The sequence below is a fragment of the Durotheca rogersii genome (assembly GCF_024521655.1).
Source record: "Durotheca rogersii strain YMJ 92031201 chromosome Unknown GGS23scaffold_15, whole genome shotgun sequence".
NCBI lineage: Eukaryota > Fungi > Ascomycota > Sordariomycetes > Xylariales > Xylariaceae > Durotheca > Durotheca rogersii.
The window spans coordinates 602,760-627,982 of NW_026251246.1; the positions used below are offsets into that span (position 1 = coordinate 602,760).

Below are 25,223 nucleotides of genomic sequence, written 5' to 3' on the forward strand. Positions count from 1 at the left end.
CCGTAGGCATCTGACGTATTCCTGCCACCTCAACAGGGCTCTAAAGGTAAAGGCATCTCAGGTGTACACACGTAACCCGCTCGGTCGGTGCTTCGAGTCTCAAAACTGAGCTACGCAAGCGCAGCGTTTTAAGAAGCAGAGGTCAGCCCCGCTTCCGCCCCATCACATCGGCATTTGTGCCCGTGTTTATCTCAGTACCTTTTGCTCTACAATTAGGCAATGCGCAAGCCGATCACTGTATGATATATGATTTGTGTAACTGACCCGGGGGGGTATCATGTCCCAGCTGTTCCCTTCCAGTAACCCCAGTTTCCTTATATCAGGCTAACCTACCAACGAATCGCCCGTTCCGAGTAATCTTGCTTGGTAAGATTACGGGCCAGTCGACCAGTCATGCAACAGCCATCAGTAAATGGGTGCCGACCTATTATGCATGGAATATATGACATACCTACCTATCAACTTTCATGCCGCGACGCGAATCGGGATTTTGTTTCTAATTATACCGACGCCTGGCCGTTCGCTTATGAATAGCTTAGGATCCCGTCGAGAAGTGCCGGATTCGGTAGCAGACACCCAATAGAAAATGCCAACAGTGATAGAACCGGGGCCAACAGATCAGTTCGTCGGCGATAGGACAAGTAGACGGTGAGAACACAGGCGACCGCGCCTGCACCTGAGAGGCAGGATACTACGTTATCGGCAGACGTAGGGTCGTTGGGGTCCGGTCATGAAATAACAATCCTACTTGGTAGATATATTAGACACGAACCGCGAGCCTCTCGATGAAACTAGATGGGAGAGCCGCCGTGTCGAGTAAATCGATGCCTATATGGTTATTGCAATTTGTTCGGCCAAGAGGGAGAACACTGCGAGGATTAACTGTGGCATTGTAAGCGTCTCCAACCTCGGACTTGAACCCCAAACCTGAACCTGGAGAGGGGATGTCAACCCCCATAGGCCGTACCAGTCTCATAAGGAGGTATGCTCTTGATGAAGTATGAACATCGCAGGTACAGATTCCTACCAAGGCCAAAGGGGTATAATTTTAGGCGTACAAATGACATCAATATGCGGCGACCTATCTATTTGATGTTGCCTGTCCCACGATGCACGCATACGAGTTATGAGTAACCTCAAGCTTAACTAACAGGTACCCGTACAGCGGGTAAGCACCTCTATAAAGGTATTGGTCTAAGGCGAGCGCACCTCGGGTTGTGTCCCCGACCTCAGGGGGCCCGGTGGCAGCCCTAGCTTGACGTCATGTCTTAGGGCTCGGCATCTCAGAGCTATTCACGCTGCTTCCGGGGTCTATGATGAAATATGGTGTACCTCGTGAGACAGTGCCACCGGGTAGATCGCTCGTAATAGGATGTGACGCACGTACAGCGGCTGCACAAGGCTATAGACGACCACGTCTTCGCTGAAACGGGTGCGTCAGGCAGTCTAGCCTCACTATATAAGTAGCAATCCAAGTCTTGCCGTCTCCCCATCTACGAAACCGCTCCCCATCAGCCAACTCTACCCTCGCAAACTCCCCGCCCTTCTCCAGATACCAACTCCATTTCCCGTGAAACGTACGAAACTGCACATTCCCGTAGAAATGTCTACACCAAGCACCGGCGGCAAGGCGGCCGACCCTTACACGGCCGCAAACAAGGATCCCCATGTTTCGATCGACCAAAAGATCGAGGCCCTCGACAAGTTCGCCGCCTCTCGCAAGTACGGCATGATGACTACCCGGGACTCGAGCACGGGCAGACTTGTGTCTCGTTGCATGGCATTGGTCGCTAGTGTATGTCCTAACTTCCGGCACACGAACCGTTCTCGTTCTAGCCCAACGGTAGGCCGGCTAACATGAGACTTAAACAGGAGCACGGGGGTATCGACCAACCCTTCTTCACTAATACCGAGTCACACAAAACTCAAGAGTTAGAAGCCGACCCCCACGTCAACCTGTCGTTCCTAGACAGCTCTGGCCAGTGGGCCTCCGTGTCGGGGATCGCCTTAGTTGAGACAGAACCCGGCTTGATCAAGAAATACTACAACCCCACCCTGAAAGCCTGGCTCGGCGACTTGGGCGACGGAGTTCATGATGGGTCAGAGCGAGACCCACGCATTGGAATCATACGGGTCAAGATTTCGACGGCAACCTACGCGGTTAGCGACAGGACTCTCATCGGCTTCGCAGCAGAGGTGGCGAAGGGGACTGTGACCGGTCAGCCAGCCAGCGTCAACAAGATTCGCGAGGTCAGCGAGAGCGAGTCCCAGTCCTGGAGAGCCTCCCACTGACGGAGCCGTGGGTGGTGATGGGTATACATACACCTTGGGAGCCTGTAGTTGTAGCTTTGTCCAATGCAGACGGCAACGGGGAGCGGGTCGGGACCAGCAGCCAAGAATAATCTATTGCTTACCGTAGTCCCTGGTCCAGACCGTTTCCCATACTTCCCTATCAAGGGCAAACTCCCGCGCGTAATCTCTCTCGAGCTCGTGTGCCCTTTTACCGAGCAGCACCAAGCTATGAAGCGGTGGCCCCAGGGCTTCATCAGCGTCGCAAAGCTGCTTCAGCGTTCCAGCAACAAATTTCTCCGTCCTACCGCCAACCCTTGCTGCTCCGATGGCTAGGCTCTCCGGTCCGTAAACGCCCTCCTTCTTCTCTTCCTCGACCTCGAGCATCTGCCGCGCGCATTGGCCAACAGTCATGTATCTCGGGGGCTCGTATACTTTTCTCCCGCGGGCCATGTTCTCTAGGCTCTGTTCCTTGACTTTGATGTCCAACAGCACGAGCGTGTGGAGCCCGATCTCTCGATTCTCCTTTATGCGGTCGTAGAACGAGGCCGGCCGCCAGTTATCCAGGAAGAAGACCATGGAAACGGTCTGGCCAAAGTTGTAAAGCTGTAGGCCCGTGGCGCCGATTGCAGACATGATGGACGCGTTGGGGATGGTCTTGACAGGGATCGAGAGCTCACGCGCTCGGAGAACCAGATCGGTGTGCGTAGTGGCTCTATATCGAAGTCGTCAGCCATTGTTGCTCAAAAGGGCTGTTCGCGAGATGGGTAGTCCTATAACGACACGTCTCTCGTCGCTGTACCATACCCGAATGGATCGCCGACCACTAGAAACGCGACGTCTTCCGTTTGGGCGTCGCGCAAGATCTCGTCGCTGCTTGACTCGACCATCTCGCGGTCAGCGACTACGATAGATCGGCCATAATAGGCTTCCTACCACCAACTCAGCGTTAGCCGCGTAGGGTAAGGTGGTCCTGATGCGACGAAAAGACGAGAGATCCTCACCAAGACAGGTTGGCCCACGAGGAGAATGCTCGTGTACGCCTCAAGGTAGACACGCGATGCCTTTTTCACGATATCAAGACCTTTGACAGTGATATCAGTCTCGTCTGAGAGACCGAGACCTACGAGGTAGAGCATGGGAATCGTGGGTTCAAGGAGTGGGCATGTAGAGGTGGATGCCAACGGGATTTCCGCGGCGCGTGATTTTCAAGTTGGCAGAGCAGTCGAAGGTAGGAGAGTTACCTAGTTTCCTCTTGCCTAGCCGATTTGTTATAGTGAGATTTAATCGCTTACTTGAATAAATGGCGGGGTAATTACATATGCAATATAAGCGATAAGATAAAGCATTGACTTTATCATAACGTCCGCGATCAACCGCGTTCAATGTGTTTGTTGTTTCTCAAATTCAAATTCGAACCCTATAACCTACCCTCTTTATGTTCGCAACAACGATCGCTCATCTGCCACACATCGAGTTCTGCCTTCTTCCGCCTTCGGCAGGACCCAGCTGCGACGGTATATATGACAAGCGCAACCTCCATACCTCCCTCCACCTCCCACACTCTGCTCATTGCGGCCCGAATCAAGATGTCCGACAAGAAAGGCTCGGCGTACGGCACGCCGGCGTCGGACACGTCCTTCCGGCGCAATTACGACCTAGACGAGTACGCGCAGAAAGCGAAGGTGCGGGAGTCGGCCGAGAAAGAGGAGGCTAAGGCGCGGTACGAGGCCAAGATGGCGGGTAAGAAGTATTACAAGCCGATGACGGGAGATGAGACGCACACGCGGGCGCGGCGCGAGGTCATAGACCTAGAGGCCAACGTGGGAAAGACGATGCTCGTCCCTGCGGGCGCGGGCCAGGGCAAGAGGGGGCGTGGCGCCGGGTTCTACTGCAGCGCGTGCGACCTCACGTTCAAGGACAACATTCAGTGGGTCGAGCACGTCAACAGCATGCAGCACCTGCGCAACATCGGCGAGACGGGCGAGGTGCGGCGGGCGACGGCGGAGGAGGTGCACCAGCGCATCGTCGAGGTGTGGGAGCGGATCCAGGAGCAGCAACGGGCGTCGACCACCACGCTGCGCGAGCGCCTCGAGATGCGCGAGGAGGAGGCGGCCCAGGAGCGCGAGGCGCGCCGGCTGAAGCGGCACGAGGAGCTGGCGCGCAAGAAGGCCGAAAGAGAGGCCACGGAGCGCGTCAAGGTCGAGTACGGCGACGATGTCCGCATTGAGGGCGAGCACGACGAGGACGACATGATGGCCGCCATGGGGATTACCGGCTTCGGCACATCGAAGAAACGGTAATATTTCCTACATGTGTTGGAGGCGTGGTCATGTTCGTCCTCCCCGTGGTAAGCGTGCATGGCATTCACTACAATTCCGAGATATCGATGGGAGGCGTCAACGGTGCATAGGTCCTGGCGCTTGGGTTGGTCTGGTTGTACGGCAACAAGTATATATGCCGCTCGCGTTTTTCTTGGGTTCCTACCCATCCTACCCCGTGGCCTATATTAGATAGGTACGAATTGGCCTCCTACACGTAGTTGTGAGACAACCCCAGTAAGACTTATGGAAACGGGATACCGGAAGTTGGGGACGTGCAATTATAAGCCTAAGGAAGGCAGGTACCTAAGGTACCTACCTAGGTATAGATCCAGTGTCTAGAGGCACTACATTTCCCGCCGCCTCCCGCGACTCAGAAGCTTATGCACGTATGCCTCACAGGGAAATCTACCTGGGTACGGGTAGATACCTAGGTACCATTACCTTAGGTTAGGTACATTTGGAAGTAAGTACCTGGGCAGGTTGCCGGTTATCGCCGTCGAGTAAGGTCCAGGTAGGTAGGTAGGTACCTAATCTATCAATGGCACGGCCGCTCGTGAGGATCCTCCCTCAGGATTTCCCGTCGGCCTTCTTCTACCCTCCCTCCCCCCACCCCAGCACGACCCCCCGGTGCGGGATGACCTAAGGAATATCAACCGGATCGTCTCTTTACCCTCTCCGCCGTCCCACCCATGCCACCCGCTGTCGTCTTTCTGTCGCTTTCTCGTGACACCCCAACGCTCGTCTCCTACTTCTCTACCTACCCTCTCTGCCAAATTCACATATACTCCCTTAGCCATCGGCCCGCCGTGTACTCGTGCGTCTGCCCAGTCAGGCACTGAGCGTGCCCCCAACTCGCCCGAGAGCAGTACCGTTACCACCCTTTACCTCCTGACAGGTGAGAGAGGAGGGGCTTAGGCATCCCGAGATTCCACCTCGCCACAGCCCAGCCCGCACACGGCACGACAGGAGATCCGCCGCCATGTCCACCTCCTCTCAGACGTCGGCTACGGCCCGGCTCCTACAGCGCCAGCTCAAGGAGATGCACACATCCTCCGACCTGTCGGGCATCTCGGTCGGATTGGTGAAGGATAGCAACGTCTTCGAGTGGGAGGTGATCCTCATGATTAACGACGAGTGCAAGTATTACGGGGGTATGTCCTAACCCGCACCTATTGCCTGTTTGATCCCGAATCCCCTCTCTCAAGTCTTACACCACGTGGTGAGGACCCCGTGCGGTCAGATCAATGCTAACTCGTACGACATCTGCGTATCGCTGAAAAGGCGCCTACTTCCGTGCCTACATGTCCTTCCCACCCGAGTACCCCCATATGCCGCCGAAGATCGTCTTCCAGACCCCGGTGCCTTTCCATCCAAACATCTACCCGAACGGCGAGCTCTGCATATCCATCTTGCACCCGCCCGAGGAGGATAAATACGGTTACGAGAGGGCTTCTGAGCGGTGGAGCCCCGTTCAGACGCCCGAGACCATCCTTCTAAGCGTTCTGAGCCTTTTCAACGAGCCCAACGACGAGAGCCCCGCGAATCTAGACGCTGCGAAATTGCTTCGCGCTGAGCGAGAGGGCGGCCCGAAGGAGTTTCGCAAGAGGGTGAGGAAGTGTGTTAGGGAGAGTCTAGGCGAAGACTAAGCACGCCACGGTCGATAAACCTAAATTGATACCTGCTGAACACGAGCATAGCAAGCGTCGCAGTCTTTCCGGAGGACATAGTGTGCACAGTGCATAAGGAACCCTCCTTGGAGGTCCTATCAAGCGGGTCGAACCAGTCAAGATGCCAGTTCGCCTAAGCATCAAAGCAGGCGTTCTAAGGAAGGGGGAGCCACTTTTCGGGAAACACATTTGGTTAAATTTTGCCGTCATTTTAGCTGCCGTCGGGATTCGCAAGGAAAGGATGCCTTTAGTGATGCTCATTAGTCTACAAACCCGAAGACACGGCCCAGCACCCGGTCCCATTCCTCGTCCCACCGTAAATCGCTCTCCTTCTTTGCCCCTTCCCGTAAGGCCCGGAGCTCGTTCGATCCGGCCGGGCTGAACAATCGCTTTAGGAGGACGGCCAATTCCCCGGCGGTTTGGAACCCGCATCCGTTGACCCCCTCTTGGACCAACTCACTGAAGCTTTCGTACCCCGAGTAAGCTACGACCGGCAACCCCGATCCGAACATATCTACCACCTTCATCGGTAGATCAACGCCCGAGCTGGACATGTGGAGGCATACTCCGAGGTCTGCGCAACTTATGAGCTTAGCGTAATCCTCGATTGTAAGCCAAGCGGTCAGTATACGGATATTAGGGAGTCTTCCTTTCTGTTGAAGGTCCCGGATCCGCTCTTCGTAAAAGGCCTTTTGCGGGCCGCGCCCCGTGATAATTGCCATGAGCGGACAGACATCTTCCCCCTCAGCGTACGCAACTAAGGCATCCAGGAAAAGCGAAAAGTCCTCGTCGGGCGTCCAGGAAGTACTGCTCACGACAAGCTTAGTCTCTCCAGCCATGATTTTTGCGGCGAAGGCTTTCGTCTCCGGCAGCTTCTCAAGGAAATCCCTGCGGTCTGGTAGAGAGTTGACAGGCTGGAAGATTGAAGCCGGCCTGTCATGGAGGGTGAGGATCGGCGACTTGATGTTATAAGGAGGCCGTTCTAGTTGCCGCTTCATTGCACGAGTAACTGTGATGTTGGCGGTGGGGGCTGCCTGGCCCAACACGCATTCATAAGCCCTTGAAATCTTCACGAATGGGTGATTACGCCCTTTAGTTCCAGCGAGGATCGTCCAGCCAAAGTTATGCCAATCGACCATGAGATGAGTGTTCCGCAGGACGGAAACAAGAAGAGCAATAGCTAGAGTTGGGATAGACGGGGGGTTCTAAGATTTGTATTAGAGAGAGATGAAAAAATGGGAAAGGATGGGCTGGTATTCTGTACCTACCTGAACGAGCAGCCATCTTGCCGGCGGTGTTTGATAGCCTAAGACTCGAGTAAGAGTCCATACTTGCCATAAGACCTTCATAGGCCCCGATATGACGAAAGGGATTGATCCAGATCTTAGAAGATCTGGTGGAGGTGCTAGCGGGTAGATCTTAACTCGGGGATTGGTAAGAAGATCAGGGTGGGGTTCCGATTCTACATAACCGATTAGCACCAAGTCCTCCCGTATACGTAGTAATAAGGGGTGAAGAACCATAGTAGCCGACGAGATCAACCCTCCCGCCGTGCCTCGCAATGCTCAACGCATGGTATTGCATGCGCGGGCTTCGCCCAATATCACCGAGGACCAAGACCTGGACGAAGACACTCTCCTTAGTGGCAGGAGAGTGCTTGACGTAACGTGAGGGAACCATGGTGAGAACCACGACGAGACCGGCCAGCAGCCCTACCGAGGTGAATCCTAGGACGGTAGCAAGGTACGCCATTCCGAAAACCCAGGGAGGATAAAAAGGGGGAAAGATAACGGTAACGGTAACGTGTCCCCGAGTGGACTCCCCACCTCACAGGCCGGACTAGCACTGCCGAGCGATGGGGGCAGGATACATCTCAGGATGCCAGGAAGGGAGGACGGAGGGGAACGCGTACACAGCGTTGATATTGCGGCGTCGAGGTAAGGTTAACTTGTTGCCAAGAGGGTGCTGGAGAGAAGTATGGAGGACCTGCAGCGGGAACGGATTCTAGGTAGTCGGCGGCATGAGATAGCCAAGCCAAGCTGGGTCGTCTGATAAGCCAATGGGGAGCGTGTCACTCTGTCCTTGGCGGATGCGGATCCCTTCCCGGCCAAAATACGTGATATACGTATTGTACCTATCTATCTCGCATTTATTGACATCAGAGAGGTACCTTTCTTTGGGGGTATGCGCCTATGAGGAGACGCCTGTCGATTTACCCTTTGTGCCGATATTTTGGGCAGTTTCCCGCCAGTTGGGACAGGTAGAGTCTACTAACGTCCACTCCTACAGGTGCCTGGTCACCTAAGGTGGGCAGGAGGTAGGAGGTACCGAATCTACCAGGTACCCGCTACAGGGACCTCTATACCTGTGTGTTTAAGGAGGCATGCATGTGGCTACGGAATCATTTGCGGGACGAGATCCGCAAGTAGGCTGCCATCCTAGATTTGCGCTCGCAAGGGCTGGTAACTGGAGGAGAGCAATGTCTTAATATTGGAAATGCTATGCAGGAAACACACACGATGCCGCATTCATCAGCGAGTGAAACCTCCTAACACGGGTACCTGGGTACCTAGTAAGGTACTACGTGGCAGTAAACCACACACAGAGGTACATGGATTCGCATTGAACTTGTCTCACACAGGAAGGCAAGGTACAGCTAACTATAACCACCCAGCCGACCTCCATCTGGATGTGCACTAGTTGATAGGAGGCTAGGGCAGACAGGTCCTGGCGACCGATCTACCTCGTCCTCTTTCTTCCTCGCGCCGCCGCTCGTTTCTCTCCCTGTCCATTCTTTCATTTCCTATGCCGAGGATTCGTAGGCATTGACTGCGTGGAACTCGTTCTTTCTCGCCCCCTCCTAGTCCTGTCGTCTCTTGTATTTCCACCCCATTCCTCCTGGCACGCTCCAGAACGACTGATAAGCTCGCCCGATCCACTGGCAGCTATCTATCTACCTACTTGTCCATATCCCTAAAAAGGCTACTCGGTCCGTCCGAAGATCAGAAGGCATCGATTGGCAATCCTCGCCCTATTAATCGCAAACCCACCCGTATGCGGTAAACCTGGGGAATGCCGGAGTCTATGAGGCCCCAACAACGTTAGCTTCTAGCCTAGCAGGCCGGATCTTCGGACGAAAAAGACTGAATCATGGCCTCCTCATACGCCCTACCGCAGCCTCCCTTACCATACAACCACGGGCATTCGCACTCACACTCGCCCTCACACTCACACTCACCTCCGTCCTTTGGCCACTCGAGGTCAGGTCGCTCCCTAAGACAGCAATCGATTCATGACCACGACCACACCCACGACCACACACATGACCACAATCACGACCACAATCACGACCACGCCAGCGAGCATGTCGGCCACGACGCGCAAGCGCATGTTTACCGAAACATGACACAACACCGAGCAAATTCGTACGTAACAGTACAGAGACGTGAGAGGCGACCGTCTCCCCTTAGGCATAGCGAGGAGCCGATAAGCCCGGAGGGAATTGGGATAAAAGACCCGCTGGTAGTACCGAAGTATGAGGCGCCTGCTGGTGCTATTTTCCCCGATGACCACAAACACGACGACCATCACGGCCACGATCACGCACATGGAGCGGGTTATTCGAAATTTACGGCATTGCTTCTGCCTTATACGTCGAGGTGGCCGTTGATTCACGCTATCATGATGGAGAAAGACTCGCGTCGTATTTTCTATTTTATGGGGTATGTGCTGGAAACGAATTCTTCGCATTGTTTCTTTCCTCCGAGATCCGACGCTTACGATCTACTTTCCAGGGTTAATTTCTCGTTCATGGCTGTCCAGGCTGTTTACGGATACCTCACCGATTCGTTGGGGCTTCTCAGCGATAGCATACATATGTTTTTCGACTGTGTAGCTCTCGCCGTGGGGCTTTTCGCGTCCGTTATGAGCAAGTGGCGGCCCAGTGAAAGATTTCCCTACGGCTTCGGGAAAATTGAAACACTAAGCGGGTTTGCGAATGGTGTCTTTCTGATGTATGTCGATATCCCAGTAGAATGAACGATTGGGAACCGGCTAACGGAAACCCTAGACTCATCAGCGTCGAGATTATGATCGAGGGGTTTGAGCGGTTGCTCGAAGGACGAGAAACCAAAAGGCTCCGGGAACTATTTATTGTTAGCACCTTGGGCTTAGTGGTCAATCTCTTGGGTATATTCTCTTTCGGCTCCCATGGCCATCATGGGCACAGTCACGGCCACGACCACAATCACGGACACAGCCACGGTCACAATCACGAAAAAGACCACAACCACGATTGCCACGCGCACCAAGAGCACAGTCACGATCACAGCCACGGTCACGCTCATTCGCACCACGGTCATGAAAATGAGAATATGCATGGGATATACCTGCATATCCTCGCAGACACACTAGGGAGTGCATCGGTGATCATATCGACCATCTTGACCTATGTGATCCCGTGGGCCGGCTGGGACCCTCTGGCTTCCTTCCTGATCGCGTATCTGATTCTCATCACGGCAATCCCATTAGTGAAATCGTCGGCGCGACGACTGCTGCTGACGATACCAGCGGATACGGAATACAATCTTCGCAACACGCTGTCCGAGATCACCAACCAGCGAGGCGTCGCCTCCTACTCCGTGCCCAAATTCTGGGTAGATGACGGCGCAGGAAGCGGGACTGGTGGCAAACTGCTAGGAGTGGTGCACGTAGCGGCGGTTCGTGGCGCGGACCAGGAGGAAGTTCGCGAGAGGGTGCAGAATTACTTGGGTAAACACGGCATCGACCTTACGATCCAGGTGGAGAGGGAAGGCGACACGAGCTGCTGGTGCGGAATGGGTCGGCTCAACGCCATTGCGGCTAAGGGACTGGGCGGATATTGAGAGGGCGGAGTTGCGGATTAGCGGAAACTGACGACTGGTGTGGTTGGTTTTATAGTCGAGGTTCCCTTGGACCGGGCCCAGGGAGAGCGTGCCATCGGATCCGCCGCGCTCCCGTCTAATGCGGTCTGTGTAACCGCGTGGCTCTTGAGGATCCCCGCTTTCATTGTAGTTGCGTCAGAAGCGATGTCGATTTCGGACACGGGACTGACAGGATAGGGGGTGGGGAGTAGACCGGGACGAGGGGTGATAGATTATACATACCCACTATATGTGTGATATGCCTGCCTATCTATCGAAGGGTGCTCACCTAGGTACACTAGTAAATGTAGATTTATGACATGCGGTCCTGGGGTATGAGGAGTAATAATGCGCTTAAAAGGGGCGGATCGGGACGTGTTGATTAGCGCAAAGCGGCTTCGACATTTTGCTACGTAACGCAGCCCTCGACTCCTATCACGTCCCCGCATATCGGACATTGGATGTCTTCTCCTTTTCATGCGGCATCGGAGAACCGGTTTGTCACGACTTAATATGACGTATCCCCCAACAGGTCCGTGGGCACCTGCACTGAGGCAACCGTGATGGCTTCTGCCGGCACTTACTCCGAGGGTCGTTCACATGCATGTTGTGCGAAGGTTACATAGGTACCTTATGTGATCAGTATTGTTCCCCTCCATCGGGTTCCTTAGGTACCTTAGGTACTTAGCTTCCCTCCCCAGAGTTTTAACCTGCCTATCCCAACTTACCTCTTAGGTACCCGAGGAGGTACCTGTCTTCAAGCCTCCATCCCAACAACTCCCATTCTCATGCATCCGTAGGTACCTTAGGTACCCAGCCTAAGGCACGGGATGATATTTCGGATCGTGGGAGGCATCTCCGTGTCCCTCTATAGGTTAGAGGTACCTGACTCGTCCCTAAGGTACATACCTAGCACAATATGTGCTATGTCTACCTGTTAGTGGGTACCTAGGTACCTAAAGGTAGTGTCGTCCTCGCTCTATGTAGGCCCCAGCACGGTAAGGACTCGCCAGTAACTGCCTAGGGACGGATGGACGGGTGTCCCCCTCCCTGGGTGGGCGGAGAGAACGTAATGAGATACTCACGTTTGCTCACCTTCCATTAAACCGACTTGGCTGTGGTACGTTTTTCCTTCTGTCCAGATTGAGGATAGATGGTGGTCACAAGCGCGGTACGATGCTGAGGCTGCTGGACCCTGGTTTAGGCAGCTTATTGGACGCCTTATAGATACCTAGACAGGAAAGTACCTACAGAGGGGAGGGGGTGGGGGGATGCTTGTTATGGCGTACAGTTTTCCAGGAGACGTTGAGTTTGTTCAGGAGCGCAAGCATTATTAGGCTCGCGAACTTGCGTTCACATGTTGGGGGTTTTTTTTTTCCATAAACACGGGAGAAAAAGATGCCCCCTTTCCCCGCTCGAACGTCCGTTTAACCTATGTACTATCTCAGCTCCCCCTTTACGACCTCGCTGGTCGTCCAGTGTCGGCTTGGCATCTACGCCGTTCCTGATTTCGCCATCCATAACCCTAATATCTTGTTGCATTTTTACGGGCCGGGTGTGATAGAGAAAACAGTTGCGAACGAATGGTTCGGTTGTGGAATTGCTGCGCTTAAGGGGCATCGTGCCTGATGTCATGAAGGGCACGCTGCCCCGTCGATGTACCTAGTGAATGAAGGGAGGGTATGGAAAGGGGAACGGTACCGCAGACCGTCCAGACTACCCTAAAAGTAGGTACCTCTTCAAGCATTCAAGACGCCGCTATTTTTTGCCTAAAAAAAGCCAATAAGCTACCTCGCCGACCCTCTAAAAATCAAATCCCTCCTATCCTTCTCTCCCCTGTACATTTGCCGAGGCTCGTTTCGCTTCTGACGTTGTTCGGCTGTCTTATTGCCGAGACCAAGACCAGCATCTCGACTCGTCTTTACCACCGGCCTTAGCACCGAATTGCTTCGAGTTGCACGCCGTTCTCCCTCTTTCGTCTCGGGGGCCACACGGACCTCCGCTATACGTATGTGCGTATAGAAAGAAAGGCCTAGAAGGGAAAGGAAAAGAAAAAGAAAAGGCGCACTACCCATCGTAGGCGGCAGCGAATCGCATTCGTCACATCTTTCGGAATCAGCACGTAGGTATCTGCGGTTGTACTGCGATAGCCGAGCGCGCGATTAGACTGTGTATCTGTCGATTCGACACTACCCGCTAACCGCCCTCACCCCCTCTCTCTAGGCGCAAGCAGCCTACCAGACTCGGCCGACGCGTGGACGGAGAGAACAGGTCGACAACACAGGTCCGGAGCGGAGAGCGTCTGCGCGCACGCAGCCATGTCTTCGAACAGCCACGACGGCATCAACCAAAAGTTGCACGCCTCGCTGCCGTCTCCCGTCGCCGATCGGCTACCGCACATACCCGAATCCAAAGATGAGCTGAAGGCTGAGTTGAAGGCTGAGGCCCAAGTTGCCGCCAGCAGCCTGTCGTCCCAGCTGCGATCCTTCGCCGCTGGCGGCTTCGGAGGCGTCTGTGCTGTCGTAGTCGGCCACCCCTTCGACCTTGTCAAGGTACGCCTGCAGACAGCTGACAAGGGCGTCTACTCTTCCGCCGTCGACGTCGTAAGAAAAAGCATCGCGAGAGATGGCCTAAGGCAGGGGCTTTATGCCGGAGTTAGTGCGCCGCTGGTGGGCGTCACGCCCATGTGTAAGATGCCCATCTCCCTATACCTTGTCGCCCCTTATCATGGCCTGTGGGCCCTAGGCGTGGAGGGACAGGCACATCACCGACTGATAGGAAAACACTAACCGTGGACGCCGTACTAGTCGCCGTCTCTTTCTGGGGGTACGATCTCGGCAAGCAGCTCGTGACCACCGTTTCCGCGCCGAGTCCCACCGGTACCCTCTCGATTGGCCAGATCAGCGCCGCCGGCTTCTTCAGCGCGATTCCCATGACTGCCATCACGGCGCCCTTCGAGCGCGTCAAGGTGATTCTGCAGGTCCAGGGCCAGCGCCTCAAACCCGGAGAGGAGCCCAAGTACAAGGGCGGTCTGGACGTCGTGCGCCAGCTCTACCGCGAGGGTGGCGTGCGCTCCGTATTCCGGGGTAGTGCCGCTACCCTCGCCCGCGACGGCCCAGGAAGCGCCGCCTACTTCGCCGCCTACGAATATATCAAGCGGCGCCTGACGCCACGCGACCCGGCCACCGGAGCACCCAAGGGTGAGCTCAGCCTCACGGCCATTACGTGCGCGGGCGGCGCCGCCGGAATCGCCATGTGGATTCCCGTCTTCCCCATCGACACCGTCAAGAGCCGGTTGCAAACTGCGGAGGGGAATGTAAGCGTTGGCGGCGTCGTGCGCGAGCTGTACGCCCGCGGCGGCGTCAAGGCCTTCTTCCCCGGCTTTGGGCCCGCCCTCGCCCGGGCCGTGCCCGCGAACGCGGCGACCTTCCTCGGCGTCGAGCTCGCACACCAGGCACTCAAGAAGGTGTTTGGTTGATTGGCCGAGGCAGAGGATAGAGGGCAAGACGTGCAGATGGAAAGGCGCTGTCGTTGCTTTAACCCACGTTTATGTGAAGTCTCGGGAGCATCCGCTTCCAGGTCCTATAGAGGTAGACGGCGACGAGACGGTCGAGGCCTTGGCGAAGCACCTAGATCGGCAAGCAGTTTCTGAGCTGGAAAATAGGGGCAGTGTTCCTTAGCTTAGGACGTGCTGGTGGCGTAGGGGTAAAGGAGAAATCGGCAAACCTTCGTTCTAGAAGACGGAAAAGCCTACACAGGACTCTGGGACCTCATAACTATGGCGTTTACGAGGGAAAGAAAGCGGCCATACAGTGTTTTGCATCGACGGCACAACCGGGGATTCAGCTAGCAGAGTATTTACAGCCCTGAGTTGGCGTCGACCCGGGCAGTCGTCCTTGGTAGATTTAGACGACAGACATTTATGTACACGCCTATGTATTTGTTGTAGGCAGGAACTGATCCGGGTTGATGCGTGTGACACTTTAGGTACAGTCTTGGGCACCTACACATCCGGGTATCTATCGGTATATATGTACGAGACAGGTATGTGTGCATGCATGCATGCCTGGAAACCTAACAACCTGTTGTTTATATCTCAGAGCTGCCTTCTCGCGGCCCCGAGCCTCGCGAGAGGCTCTGACCGTCGTACGAGACACCCTCGAAACCCCGCCTCCTCATGCGAAGGAGGCTTCGTATTGCGTCGGTTGCTAGCCCGGGTTCTGATTCGGTGCCTTCTCTACCTCCCCGCGCGCATACATGCACACATGCATGCGTGCGTGTGTGCCGGCGTCTCGCATACCGAGACATGAGACGGCTGACGGCCCTCGTAGACGTGATGAGAACGACATGGCATGCATGTCAACGCTGCTAGACACGGAGGCTCGCCAAGGTCGCCACACAACACGGGACCTCAGGGGTGACGGAAGTACTACGATGCCGTGGTGGCCGATCGGCATTGCGTACCTGGTGGGCTTTTCCCCATGGTCTGCCGCCCTCTCATCCTACGCCGTACATCTACTAAAGGCAACGAATCCGCGCCTTGTTCTCTGCATAGCTCGTGGGCCGGAGGAGGGGTCCCATCCGCTGTATTAGGGAGGTAGAGAGGCCTGGCAACAACGAAATAATAGAAGATGTTTAGTAGGAACAAGGTCTTCATTCGTAGACTCGCTTATACAATATGAAGTTGACTACCTGCCCAACTGAGCCCTACCGTGGTCGCTATCTGAACTCCAGGCCTATGCCCACCGTCATTTTATGCTCTCCTGGGCATGCAGATTCTAAGCGGCATAGGTATCTTGTGAATAACAAAAAAACAGAGAGAAAAGGGTATACCTCCCCTATCTCCCCTCCTCCAAGCTCCAAAGAATAATGTGGTATAGAAAGTTACCATCAGTATGTTCAGCGCCAATACATGATTGCATATGGATGTGGCTCTTATTTATCCTCAGGTGCCACTCCATTCATTAACCGTGACGCCGAGGAGAACTCGCCGTCGCTGACCTCCGGCCCAGCGGGCGCAGAACGATTAAATACCCCATTAGCCCGGTCTCCCCGTGCTACGTATGGCGGCAAAACCCGAACATGCTGGCCATTTAGCTTGGCGGGCCCGGTATGAAGAAAAATCGGCGACGAAACCCACAATAGTAGGGAGCATCGTCAGATTAGTTGAGGCCTGTCGGTATTGATGTCGTGAGACGAGGCATTCATCGCTCGTTTACCGTCCATCGTCGTTTTGTAGAGCTGAAGTCTCGTAATCTCTCCGCTTCGCCCGGGGGCCGAGGCGTACCCCAGGGACTTCCGGTACCCTTACTAGCCCAGAGACGGGGGGCGGCATCCTCGTCAAATTGGTCGTGCTCTTCGCTGCGCGGAGTCTGCACCGGCGGTTCTACTGTGTTGTTATTCCTGGCTGGGGTGGACGGTTCTGGTTCGACGGGCCTCGTTTCGCTTTGCCAAATTCTGGGCAAATGTCCATCGTCTTTCTTCCGCAACTCCTTTTCTTGATTTATATTTAGCGCTGGCAGCGTAGTCGCTTGCTTCTCAGGTATGTTATCCTCATACTTAGGCGTCCATAGGCCGCTGGAACTAGAATGATTCGATTGAGCAGGCGATGAATTGGCGATGCCACCGTCAGGAGACGTGCCGCCAAACCCCATAATATTAGGCGATGATAGCAGGGCAGACGATGAAGGTCCCTGTGGAACTCTTCGCATGCTACCGAGCGACGCGTTGACAGAGTTGCTTCGACTGCCCGGGGATGAGCTACCGTATAGCGACGAACCGAGATTGGTCTCGTTCAAAGCAGCACCAAATCCGTTGGCCTGCCAGCTACGTGGGTTGCGGCTAGTAGAAGAGGGCGGGCCGAGTGATGGTGGCGTGACTGCAGAATGTAGATGATCTGTGTTGGCGAATAATACGATTTCGAACATATCCGACATCATCGGTCGCTCGCTCAATAGGGCCTCTTCAAGAGAAGAGGCAGGTTTCTCAGTAACCCTAACATTAACCTCGTAGTCAAATTCCGGTTTTCGTTGCGCCATGGTAATAGACGACATTCCGACATCGATCAGGACCGGTTGCTGTGTGATAGCACCAATGAGAGCATTACAACCGGCACCATGTGAGACTAGAATAACAACTTCTTCTACGTCAGCTTCCTCTGCAGGAAGACAACCACGATCGCTCTCCTGTTGGGTAGTTTGGGCGGACTGTAGACGCGATACTGTTTTGGTCACCATCTCCCCCGGGTTCTCTGTCGTGCTATACCATTCGATTAACCTTCTCAGGCCCTTCCTAAACCTCTGGTGCATCGCTGCCCATTCCTCGGGCAATTCGCCGCCGTCTCCCCAGCCGAGGTTGTCTCGGCTGGAATCCCACTGGTAGTCGACGTCTACACATGCGTCGCGAGCATGCGCGACATAACCAGTCGGTATCGGCTCGGAGGTGGAGAGCGCATACGAAGGAGTCGGGGAAACGTAACCCGGAATCGATGTGGGATCCGGGGATGACACGCTGCGCAATGCTCTGTGATCTATATGACCGGTCGAATCGCTTCTGAGCCTTGGTAAACCGCCTTTAAGAGCGGAGAGGCTATCAAGACCGAAGGCGGCGTCGGATTCGGGGGACCTGGAATGAGCCACAGGGCAGCCGCGGTTAGGAGACGCACTCCACAATTGAGACGACGCGCCGGGAGTGTGATGATGTCGAGCTTGGAAGTGAGGGTAATCGTGGTAATTCTCCCGACGCAAGAGTTCAGCTTTCGCGGTAGCTAGCATCAGACTCGACTTGGAAGGTGGCGTAATATGTTCGAAATAGTCAGGTGATAGCCATTCGCCGAGGAACGGATCGAGGCGCAGGACCGACTTCGCGATAGAACTTTCCGGCAAGTTATGGGGTACATTCGTATGCGTGTGGTTTACTGGATGCGAGCGCGACGGCGACGGGTTTAAGGGGGATGGCTGGATGGCTCGGGGAGATGGTGATCTCTCACCCGGAGGAGATGGTGGGGGATTTGTAGCGAGACCAGCAGCAATAGCAACGGAGGTCTGGACGCAGCGGAGGAAGGGAGAACTGTGTATGACAACCTTGTAGCCACGCTTCTTCGAGTGTCTCGTAGGGGGCGAGTTGGGATCGGCGCGGGCGGCGGCCTCGTCCCTAGCCTCCCTCTCGTGCAGGATAGAGGCGATTCTCGTGCCGACGGTCTTGGATTGTATCCAACCGCCATATGTTAGGGGTGGGTCGTAGGGCGTGGGCGAGGAGAGGTGCCATTGCTTGTCTGCGGCGTCAAGACGCTTTCCGTGCCTAGATTTGCGTTCGTCCTGGTCAGTTGTCTCGACCTGTTCTGTGAGCTCGGGGGAGAAATGTCCTGTAAGGCACGTACCTTACAACGAATATGTAAGCTGGTGGGCGCCCCATGGCATCCACTGGCTCCTCAACCTGGCTTCGCTGACTTGTGCGGTGAAGTGTAGAGAATGGGCTATGGTGGTCTCGGGCCGGTAGCAGTCTTCAGAGACTCGACCATAAATAGCAGCGTGTGGAAGCAATGGGGCAGCTGGAGTAGATCGAAGCAGGCGAAGGATCGTCAGTCGTATTACGTAGAGAGAGAAGATAAAATGTGGTTTGTTATAGGTTATTACCAGTGTGTCTCTAGGTGCCGCTATCTGGTATGTCTGAAGCTACGCTGCTCTTGTAAGACTGACAATTCACGCATGTGATACCGTAGTTGGCCGATGAACGTGGTTGGCTCCAGAGCACTCCGCACAAATTTCCGGGCAACTGTGGGAGTCAGGTATATATAAATATGCCCAAGGCCATGCAAGATTAGAAAAAAAAAAAGGAAAAAAAAAGGTGAAGGTGAATTAGGCGTTATCCCGTTACCAAGTCGTAGCTCTAGATGAAGCATCGGCGTCGCAATAAACCATCTTCGCTAATACTGTGAAACTTGCCAACTCCTCGGACCGTATAGACACACACACACGCGCCACACGCACCACACACACACACACACACACACACACACACACATATATATATGTATGTGTATGTATATGTATATGTATGTATATATGCTCTATACCCTTATGGCTTTCCCCTTTTTCAACGGGGCACGGGCGGCATCTTGAGACGATTAAAAACGTGTGGATATTATTTGGTGGGGGATGTTGGAATGTATGTAGCGACAAGAAGGAGCTTACAAGAGAGGGAGAAGGAGAAAAGAGCGTCGAGGTGATGGTAATACAGAATAATTACAAGATCCTTAAATCACGACTTACGCCCGCCGCCTTAGGATCCAGAGGATTAACGCACACCTGCTACGTACCCAACCTAACCTAACCTTAGGTACGTGTTTGGGACACCGACCTAAGGTAGGCGAGGGTAATATGTGGGGCACCTAAGGATTCGAATAAGTACCGAGGTACTTGTGGGTACTTGAGTACCTGTACTTACAGGTAGAAGTACCTAGGTACCTACCTCCTAGGTACCTAAGTGTACATCTTTACGCGCTTGCTATACCCGACGGTACCTAAGGTATCAAAACTAATACGCGCTTTCCTAGGTACCTATCTAAACCTAAACCAAATATCTGGGTTGCAGCTGTTGGTAGCACTACATACACGTGCATATACACCATTAGAAGCACCTACCTCCTGTCCTTAGGAACCAGAAAACGTGGGTACCTGCCTACTTTAGGCATTTAGGTTGAGGAGGTGCTAATGTGAATGTCTTCGGTACCTACCTACCTCCTAGGTGCCTGGTATACATAGTACCCTGATGCGCCAACTCCCTGACAAATCAATTCCTCGCCAACTGTTCTACAACCAGTCTTCACGTCACGACTGGAGTGTGTCTAGATTATTCTGAACGACACGTGAGTCTATTGAAGAGGGCACGGTATATTCAAGTATTGCGCTACGCTATCTCGAACGCAGCAGAATTTCGAAGACAGCTGGAATCCCCTACCTACCAGCAATCCGACGTCCACCATGAAGCTCTCGCGCGTCTTACACCTCCCGACGTTTCTGGCTTCATTCCTCCTCGCCCCGGGACACCTCGTGTCGGCCGAGCACACCAGCAATTGGGCCGTCCTAGTCGGGACGTCGAGGTTCTGGTTTAACTATCGCCATCTTGCTAATGTCTTATCCATGTACCGCACCGTTAAGCGACTCGGAATCCCCGATTCGCAAATCATCCTCATGCTTCCTGACGACATGGCCTGTAACCCCCGCAACGCCTTCCCCGGGACCGTCTATAGTAACGCAGACCGCGCCGTCGATCTCTACGGGGACAATATTGAAGTCGACTACCGAGGATACGAGGTTACCGTCGAGAACTTCATCCGCCTGCTGACCGACCGCGTGGGCGATGAGATGCCCAGGAGCAAGCGATTGCTGACCGATGATCGGAGCAATATTTTCGTTTACATGACGGGCCACGGAGGCAACGAGTTTCTGAAGTTCCAGGACGCGGAGGAGATCGGCGCTTTCGATCTAGCCGATGCCTTCGAGCAGATGTGGGAGAAGCGACGGTAAGGCCTACTACAGCCATCCCGATCCTCAAGCATGTTATGCATCCCGCGCTATTCGGAGTTAACGATGATCGTGGCGCCTAGGTATCATGAGATCCTCTTCATGATCGACACTTGCCAGGCGAATACTATGTACAGCAAGCTGTATTCCCCAAACATCATTGCCACTGGATCCTCAGAACTCGACCAATCCTCCTACTCGCATCACGCCGATAATGATGTTGGGGTCGCCGTCATCGACCGCTACACCTATTACAACCTCGAGTTCCTCGAGTCCGAGGTCAAGGACTTGAGCAGCAAGAAGACGGTCGGCGATCTCTTTGACAGCTACAACTACGAGAAGATCCACTCCAACGCGGGCGTGCGCTACGACCTGTTCCGGGGTGGCGCCGAGGTCGCGCGTAGTCGCCTGTTGACAGACTTTTTTGGCAATATTCAAAACGTCGAGGTAGACGGGGCTGGAAACAACACGGTCGACGAGGAGATGCTGGCCCTCAGTAGGACCATTGCTAAGCTCCGAGCCCTGGCTGATCAGGAGGAGGCTACGGCCAACAAGAGCGACACTACCGCGGTGCCGGCTCCGAGCAACTCGCGATTACCGAAGAGGGTCCAGATCGCCAAACCGCTAACGGACGATAACTGGCTCACCAAGAAGCTCGTGGGCGCGACGGCATTAGTTAGCTGTGCGGGTCTCTGGGTCCTTGGGTCATACTTGGAGTCACCAAAAAAGCAGCAGCATTGATTGGTATACAGGTAAATATATGAGGAAAAAAATCACTGTGAAGGGACAGTAGATACCTGTGACCATACCTCTTCAGAAGATGATGTTACGGAGATCATTAGTTGTCGTAAGGGATTGTAATGTTACCAGAGACATATGAAAGGTTCGGTAGGTGGGCAGATAGGTAGGTACATTAGACACCTGGGTGCCTCTCAAGCTGCCACTATAGGTACCTGAGGTACCTAACCTACCTACCTAGGTAGGTCGGATACAGCCTCCTAACCTGCCGTACCTATGTACCTCCAAACACTTCACAGGTAAGGCATAGGTAGGTCCCTCCTACCCAAGGTATAGGTCACCTACGTACCTGTATTTGAGGAAAAGTAGGTCACACACATTTACTGACCTCGAAGGGTCGACTCTTAAACTTCTACAAGTGAACAGATGATATATACCGATAGAGTGAGATTTTGTGTTCAGTATTGGCATATTCTCTCTCTCTCGCCTTCTTTTCTTATCTTTTGCTGAAGTATATCTTCTCCGTCTACCTACCGCTCAATAATAAGACACCTGAACGGGAAACTCCGTATGAGTCTACCTCGTTTCAACTGACTCCTTCACCTCGCTTCCGCCGGGCATTCCTGGGGGTTGCGCTGTCATGCTGGCCTTGCTCTGCGCATGTTCATCGCTATCGGGGCACGGCTCCTTCCGACGACCCAGGAACGCATCCTGGGACGCCAGCCAGAACCAAGATGACCTCGGAAAGTAACAACAATATCCTCCCGCTGGAGTCGTTCGATCTGACGGCTGTCCCTACGAGTACGCACAATATAGCGTGGTCTCCCGATGCCGAACTTGCTATCGGCTGCGACGACTGTGTCTTCGTCTTTCTTCCCGAGTACAGCCGTCCTAGATCGGAGGGTGCGGAGCGAGGCACCACATTGCATCGACAGTATAACGCGGCTGCCCTCCGCTTCCCGAGCGTCGGGCATAGGGACCCGGAACTCAACCGTCCCTTATTTGATCTTGTCGGCCAGGATTTTCCTGAATATGAGCACATCCCCGGCGGCGCCGGCGGCTCGGGTCCCGTCGCCAGCCAGGGCAGCTCTATGAACCATGTCGTTGCATTGGAATGGTCACCCTGCGGCTTGGGTCGCATGGATCGGTCTGTCCTGGCCGTTCTCACCGGGGCTGGCACCATCACTATGTATCTCGAAGCTGCCTCGGACGGCATGAATGCCTTTAAGCTTCACGGCGGCAATACTAGGGGTTTGAAGCCGTGGCTTGTTGCCTGGGGTGTAGGCACTGGTTTACTTCTGCCAGTCGCAGAAGGGCACATAGCACAGTACACCAGAGAGTATATCACGGCATTTTCTTGGTCTAAAGACACCGACGGCCACGGAGCGCTGCTGGCGTACGCAAATGACGAGGACGACGTTGTCATCGTCTCGGTTCAGGCAAAGCATGACTCCAAGGCGGCCCCCGGAGACTGTGGTTTATGGAGAGTCGAAGAAGTCGTGAGATTCGTGGCTACAGGGCCCCATCTGAGGCTTGACGTACGTAGTTGAAGCAATCCTACCTTATTTCACTAACGCTTACTATAGCCGACCGACCCAGACTACTCGCCATCCGGGTCATCGTTCTCTCTCAGCTGGGGCCCTTGGCTGAAAAGGGGCACTTCAAAGACTTGCATGCTATCATATATAGCTAAGAACTATGTTGGGTTCAGGCAGGTGACAATAAAGGGGACGTTCAAGAGCACGAAGACGCCGAATCTAGAAATCGACCCGGTCGATTCCAACGGAATCTGTCTTCATCTAGCACCAGATGCATTTATGGCTTGGGAGGAGCTGGTAAGTTGCGTCTTCGTCACTAAGCATAATGCAGCTGAACGCGGTGGTTAATTGGATGATAGATATGGACGGTCAACGGTTCAAAGGTCTGCCGTGGAATCGTTGCAACCCCGACTAGAGTTCAAGCGCTCCAGGTAGCATTCGACTCGACTCAATCCGGAATCTCGGAGCATACTACGGACGAGTGCGGTACGACGTATCCAGAAATTGACAACGGCGGGTCGGCTCTGAATCCTATAACTGGTAGGTGCTAGCTTCGCTTCGCTATGCGATTGTCCGACTCACCAGCTGTAGGGCTTGTCGTCCACCCTCCCTCGCTTTCACATGCCGCCCCGACGTTGTTGTACTCGCTGGTTCGGCTTTCGGCGACGCACGAGAATGACGGCTGGTACCAAACAAACCTCCCGCTTCCGCCTAATCCAGAGGATGGAGTTATGTTACCACAGTGGGTCAATGAGATCGATCAAATCATCGAGCATCGACTTCCTCGAAGAATGGCATACCGACCTAGCCTCTCATCAGACGATGGCAGTGCCGACCTCGAGGGGGGCTCGGACAATGAGGACATGATGGGCGGTGGTTCGGACGTCGATTCCCACTATGATTCCGAGCAGAGTGTTATCGCTGGTCTAGACACTTCGGATCAAGTCCATATTAATAGGGCTCGCATATGGGGGATGGCGGCTAGCCCGGGCGGAGGCGTCATAGCTGTCTTCATTAGCCGACACAGCGCTCTCATCCCGGAGAGAGATACATACGGTGGGGCGACGTGTCGCGTCCTCTTCGGGAAACACGGTCAAGGCATGGCTGTGAAGAAGCTTAGTACCGAAGCAAAGATGTGGGAGTGGATGTACGGTGGAGGACACTCTGTGCCCGGGGTTGACCTTTCGACAGCGCATGAGAGCGGCAAGCGGAGCGCGTTGAAAGACCACTTTGCGCTCATCGCCCGCAGGCAAGCCTGCGCCTTTTGCGACCTCCCTCTCAGTACCGAGGGCAAGTTCGCGAAATGTAGCAGCGGTCACTTTTTCGGTAAGCATGGCCAGGCAACCTATCATCAAGTCAAGCGAGGACGTCATCTTCTCTCTGTGTGGGTGATACTCTGACACCTCTTCCAGCTACGTGTGCGACTACGGGCCTCCCGATCTTGGCCCCCGGCGTCTCACGAACTTGTAACGTGTGCGCCTCCCAGTGTCTGAAGCGCGAGGATCTCATCAGCATGGCCCCCCAGCTCAAGGAAATCATCCTGGACGAAATTTCGTCAGAGCTCTGTGGTGGCTGCGGCGGGAAGTTTATTAATTAGACCCTACCTATATTAATAAAACTACGAACACGAATCAATGTTGACTACCCACGTAGTTACTCTTGTGCGCCTTCGTATTCCTCTCTGCCATCTAGCAATGACGCATACGTGTAAACCGCGGCCGCCACACGGCGCTAGCGACGACATCAGCACGAGCCCTCCTTTAATCACGCGAGAAAAAAAGAAGCGTCGAGCAAGGCGGCAAGATTCCCTTCACAATGTACCCATGCTAGCCAGTGCAGTTCTTGGGAAAGGCTCTTCCACCTAGTCCTGTGGCTGCTTAGTGTTTAATAGGTAGAATCAACCAGTAAGTATCCTCTATATCTAGATGATGACAGTACGTTATAATCGTTGTGATATTAGTGGTATCTACCGTCTGTGAGCCAATGAGACCATGACGGTTCCTCAGAGCAACTTATGCTTCGCTGAAAACCACTACAGTCTCCCGAGTTTCGACGGGGGTTCTCATATATACTAGACTCATACTCCGGTTCCCTGTTGTATTCGCTCTCTGGAATTTCTGCGTAGTTCTAAAATGACTTGATGTAGGAAATACCTATCTCAACGACGGTGGGGTCATGGGTACAGAGTGGTGTTGGCACAGATATGTGTACGCTGAGGGTGGAATTAGAAGAGCATATGCAT

At 54.2% G+C, this 25,223-nt stretch overlaps 11 protein-coding genes across 11 annotated transcripts; 7 read left to right on the forward strand and 4 right to left on the reverse strand.

Moving 5' to 3' along the window:
- Nucleotides 1-1,242: 1,242 nt before the first annotated feature.
- Nucleotides 1,243-2,348, forward strand: GGS23DRAFT_125199 (putative BLI-3 blue-light-inducible Bli-3 protein). Its single transcript, XM_051511116.1, has 2 exons — nucleotides 1,243-1,795; nucleotides 1,873-2,348. The coding sequence occupies exons 1-2, from the start codon at nucleotides 1,604-1,606 to the stop codon at nucleotides 2,290-2,292; spliced, it is 612 nt and encodes a 203-aa protein (XP_051370756.1). The 5' UTR covers nucleotides 1,243-1,603; the 3' UTR covers nucleotides 2,293-2,348.
- A 55-nt stretch (nucleotides 2,349-2,403) lies between these two features.
- Nucleotides 2,404-3,428, reverse strand: GGS23DRAFT_598062 (Diphthine synthase; the record flags this gene model as incomplete). The annotated part of the gene is made up of 3 exons (XM_051518718.1): nucleotides 2,404-3,004; nucleotides 3,097-3,221; nucleotides 3,294-3,428. The coding sequence occupies 3 exons, from the start codon at nucleotides 3,426-3,428 to the stop codon at nucleotides 2,404-2,406; spliced, it is 861 nt and encodes a 286-aa protein (XP_051370757.1).
- Nucleotides 3,429-3,675: 247 nt separating this feature from the next.
- Nucleotides 3,676-5,006, forward strand: GGS23DRAFT_574300 (uncharacterized protein). The gene has a single exon (XM_051516732.1). The coding sequence runs from the start codon at nucleotides 3,813-3,815 to the stop codon at nucleotides 4,590-4,592; it is 780 nt and encodes a 259-aa protein (XP_051370758.1). The 5' UTR covers nucleotides 3,676-3,812; the 3' UTR covers nucleotides 4,593-5,006.
- A 495-nt stretch (nucleotides 5,007-5,501) lies between these two features.
- GGS23DRAFT_125260 (ubiquitin-conjugating enzyme E2) lies at nucleotides 5,502-6,400 on the forward strand. Its single transcript, XM_051511117.1, has 2 exons — nucleotides 5,502-5,764; nucleotides 5,895-6,400. Exons 1-2 carry the CDS (start codon nucleotides 5,593-5,595, stop codon nucleotides 6,257-6,259), a joined length of 537 nt encoding a protein of 178 aa, XP_051370759.1. The 5' UTR covers nucleotides 5,502-5,592; the 3' UTR covers nucleotides 6,260-6,400.
- A 140-nt stretch (nucleotides 6,401-6,540) lies between these two features.
- On the reverse strand, nucleotides 6,541-7,960 carry GGS23DRAFT_605956 (glycosyltransferase family 33 protein; the record flags this gene model as incomplete). The annotated part of the gene is made up of 3 exons (XM_051519844.1): nucleotides 6,541-7,485; nucleotides 7,549-7,742; nucleotides 7,801-7,960. The coding sequence occupies 3 exons, from the start codon at nucleotides 7,958-7,960 to the stop codon at nucleotides 6,541-6,543; spliced, it is 1,299 nt and encodes a 432-aa protein (XP_051370760.1).
- A 1,081-nt stretch (nucleotides 7,961-9,041) lies between these two features.
- GGS23DRAFT_125278 (cation efflux protein) lies at nucleotides 9,042-11,722 on the forward strand. The gene is made up of 3 exons (XM_051511118.1): nucleotides 9,042-10,002; nucleotides 10,075-10,293; nucleotides 10,350-11,722. Exons 1-3 carry the CDS (start codon nucleotides 9,431-9,433, stop codon nucleotides 11,161-11,163), a joined length of 1,605 nt encoding a protein of 534 aa, XP_051370761.1. The 5' UTR covers nucleotides 9,042-9,430; the 3' UTR covers nucleotides 11,164-11,722.
- Nucleotides 11,723-12,855: 1,133 nt separating this feature from the next.
- Nucleotides 12,856-13,377, reverse strand: GGS23DRAFT_125339 (uncharacterized protein). Its single transcript, XM_051511120.1, has one exon. It carries the CDS (start codon nucleotides 13,254-13,256, stop codon nucleotides 12,969-12,971), a length of 288 nt encoding a protein of 95 aa, XP_051370762.1. The 5' UTR covers nucleotides 13,257-13,377; the 3' UTR covers nucleotides 12,856-12,968.
- GGS23DRAFT_125330 (mitochondrial carrier) lies at nucleotides 13,246-14,849 on the forward strand. The gene is made up of 2 exons (XM_051511119.1): nucleotides 13,246-13,869; nucleotides 13,989-14,849. The coding sequence occupies exons 1-2, from the start codon at nucleotides 13,500-13,502 to the stop codon at nucleotides 14,657-14,659; spliced, it is 1,041 nt and encodes a 346-aa protein (XP_051370763.1). The 5' UTR covers nucleotides 13,246-13,499; the 3' UTR covers nucleotides 14,660-14,849.
- A 1,492-nt stretch (nucleotides 14,850-16,341) lies between these two features.
- Nucleotides 16,342-18,823, reverse strand: GGS23DRAFT_125365 (uncharacterized protein). The gene is made up of 2 exons (XM_051511121.1): nucleotides 18,560-18,823; nucleotides 16,342-18,480 (listed from the first exon to the last, which is right to left on the reverse strand). Exons 1-2 carry the CDS (start codon nucleotides 18,592-18,594, stop codon nucleotides 16,386-16,388), a joined length of 2,130 nt encoding a protein of 709 aa, XP_051370764.1. The 5' UTR covers nucleotides 18,595-18,823; the 3' UTR covers nucleotides 16,342-16,385.
- A 982-nt stretch (nucleotides 18,824-19,805) lies between these two features.
- GGS23DRAFT_125394 (peptidase C13 family-domain-containing protein) lies at nucleotides 19,806-21,770 on the forward strand. Its single transcript, XM_051511122.1, has 2 exons — nucleotides 19,806-20,704; nucleotides 20,789-21,770. The coding sequence occupies exons 1-2, from the start codon at nucleotides 20,163-20,165 to the stop codon at nucleotides 21,444-21,446; spliced, it is 1,200 nt and encodes a 399-aa protein (XP_051370765.1). The 5' UTR covers nucleotides 19,806-20,162; the 3' UTR covers nucleotides 21,447-21,770.
- Nucleotides 21,771-22,177: 407 nt separating this feature from the next.
- Nucleotides 22,178-24,578, forward strand: GGS23DRAFT_598070 (uncharacterized protein; the record flags this gene model as incomplete). The annotated part of the gene is made up of 5 exons (XM_051518719.1): nucleotides 22,178-22,942; nucleotides 23,030-23,278; nucleotides 23,341-23,521; nucleotides 23,573-24,307; nucleotides 24,394-24,578. The coding sequence occupies 5 exons, from the start codon at nucleotides 22,178-22,180 to the stop codon at nucleotides 24,576-24,578; spliced, it is 2,115 nt and encodes a 704-aa protein (XP_051370766.1).
- Between the last annotated feature and the right edge of the window lie 645 nt (nucleotides 24,579-25,223).

What these genes read in the sequence shown, in the direction of transcription:
- GGS23DRAFT_125394 (XM_051511122.1), top strand. Translation starts at nt 20,163, where the DNA reads ATGAAGCTCTCGCGCGTCTTACACCTCCCGACGTTTCTGGCTTCATTC. An exon ending in CAGATGTGGGAGAAGCGACG is followed by an intron (nt 20,705 to 20,788) that starts GTAAGGCCTACT and finishes CGTGGCGCCTAG; the next exon opens with GTATCATGAGATCCTCTTCA.
- GGS23DRAFT_125199 (XM_051511116.1), top strand. Translation starts at nt 1,604, where the DNA reads ATGTCTACACCAAGCACCGGCGGCAAGGCGGCCGACCCTTACACGGCC. An exon ending in GCATGGCATTGGTCGCTAGT is followed by an intron (nt 1,796 to 1,872) that starts GTATGTCCTAAC and finishes AGACTTAAACAG; the next exon opens with GAGCACGGGGGTATCGACCA.
- GGS23DRAFT_125260 (XM_051511117.1), top strand. Translation starts at nt 5,593, where the DNA reads ATGTCCACCTCCTCTCAGACGTCGGCTACGGCCCGGCTCCTACAGCGC. An exon ending in CGAGTGCAAGTATTACGGGG is followed by an intron (nt 5,765 to 5,894) that starts GTATGTCCTAAC and finishes ATCGCTGAAAAG; the next exon opens with GCGCCTACTTCCGTGCCTAC.
- GGS23DRAFT_125339 (XM_051511120.1), bottom strand. Translation starts at nt 13,256, where the DNA reads ATGGGTAGTGCGCCTTTTCTTTTTCTTTTCCTTTCCCTTCTAGGCCTT.
- GGS23DRAFT_125278 (XM_051511118.1), top strand. Translation starts at nt 9,431, where the DNA reads ATGGCCTCCTCATACGCCCTACCGCAGCCTCCCTTACCATACAACCAC. An exon ending in CGTATTTTCTATTTTATGGG is followed by an intron (nt 10,003 to 10,074) that starts GTATGTGCTGGA and finishes TCTACTTTCCAG; the next exon opens with GGTTAATTTCTCGTTCATGG. An exon ending in GCGAATGGTGTCTTTCTGAT is followed by an intron (nt 10,294 to 10,349) that starts GTATGTCGATAT and finishes CGGAAACCCTAG; the next exon opens with ACTCATCAGCGTCGAGATTA.
- GGS23DRAFT_125365 (XM_051511121.1), bottom strand. Translation starts at nt 18,594, where the DNA reads ATGGGGCGCCCACCAGCTTACATATTCGTTGTAAG. An exon ending in GCTTACATATTCGTTGTAAG is followed by an intron (nt 18,481 to 18,559) that starts GTACGTGCCTTA and finishes ACGCAAATCTAG; the next exon opens with GCACGGAAAGCGTCTTGACG.
- GGS23DRAFT_125330 (XM_051511119.1), top strand. Translation starts at nt 13,500, where the DNA reads ATGTCTTCGAACAGCCACGACGGCATCAACCAAAAGTTGCACGCCTCG. An exon ending in GGTGGGCGTCACGCCCATGT is followed by an intron (nt 13,870 to 13,988) that starts GTAAGATGCCCA and finishes ACGCCGTACTAG; the next exon opens with TCGCCGTCTCTTTCTGGGGG.
- GGS23DRAFT_574300 (XM_051516732.1), top strand. Translation starts at nt 3,813, where the DNA reads ATGACAAGCGCAACCTCCATACCTCCCTCCACCTCCCACACTCTGCTC.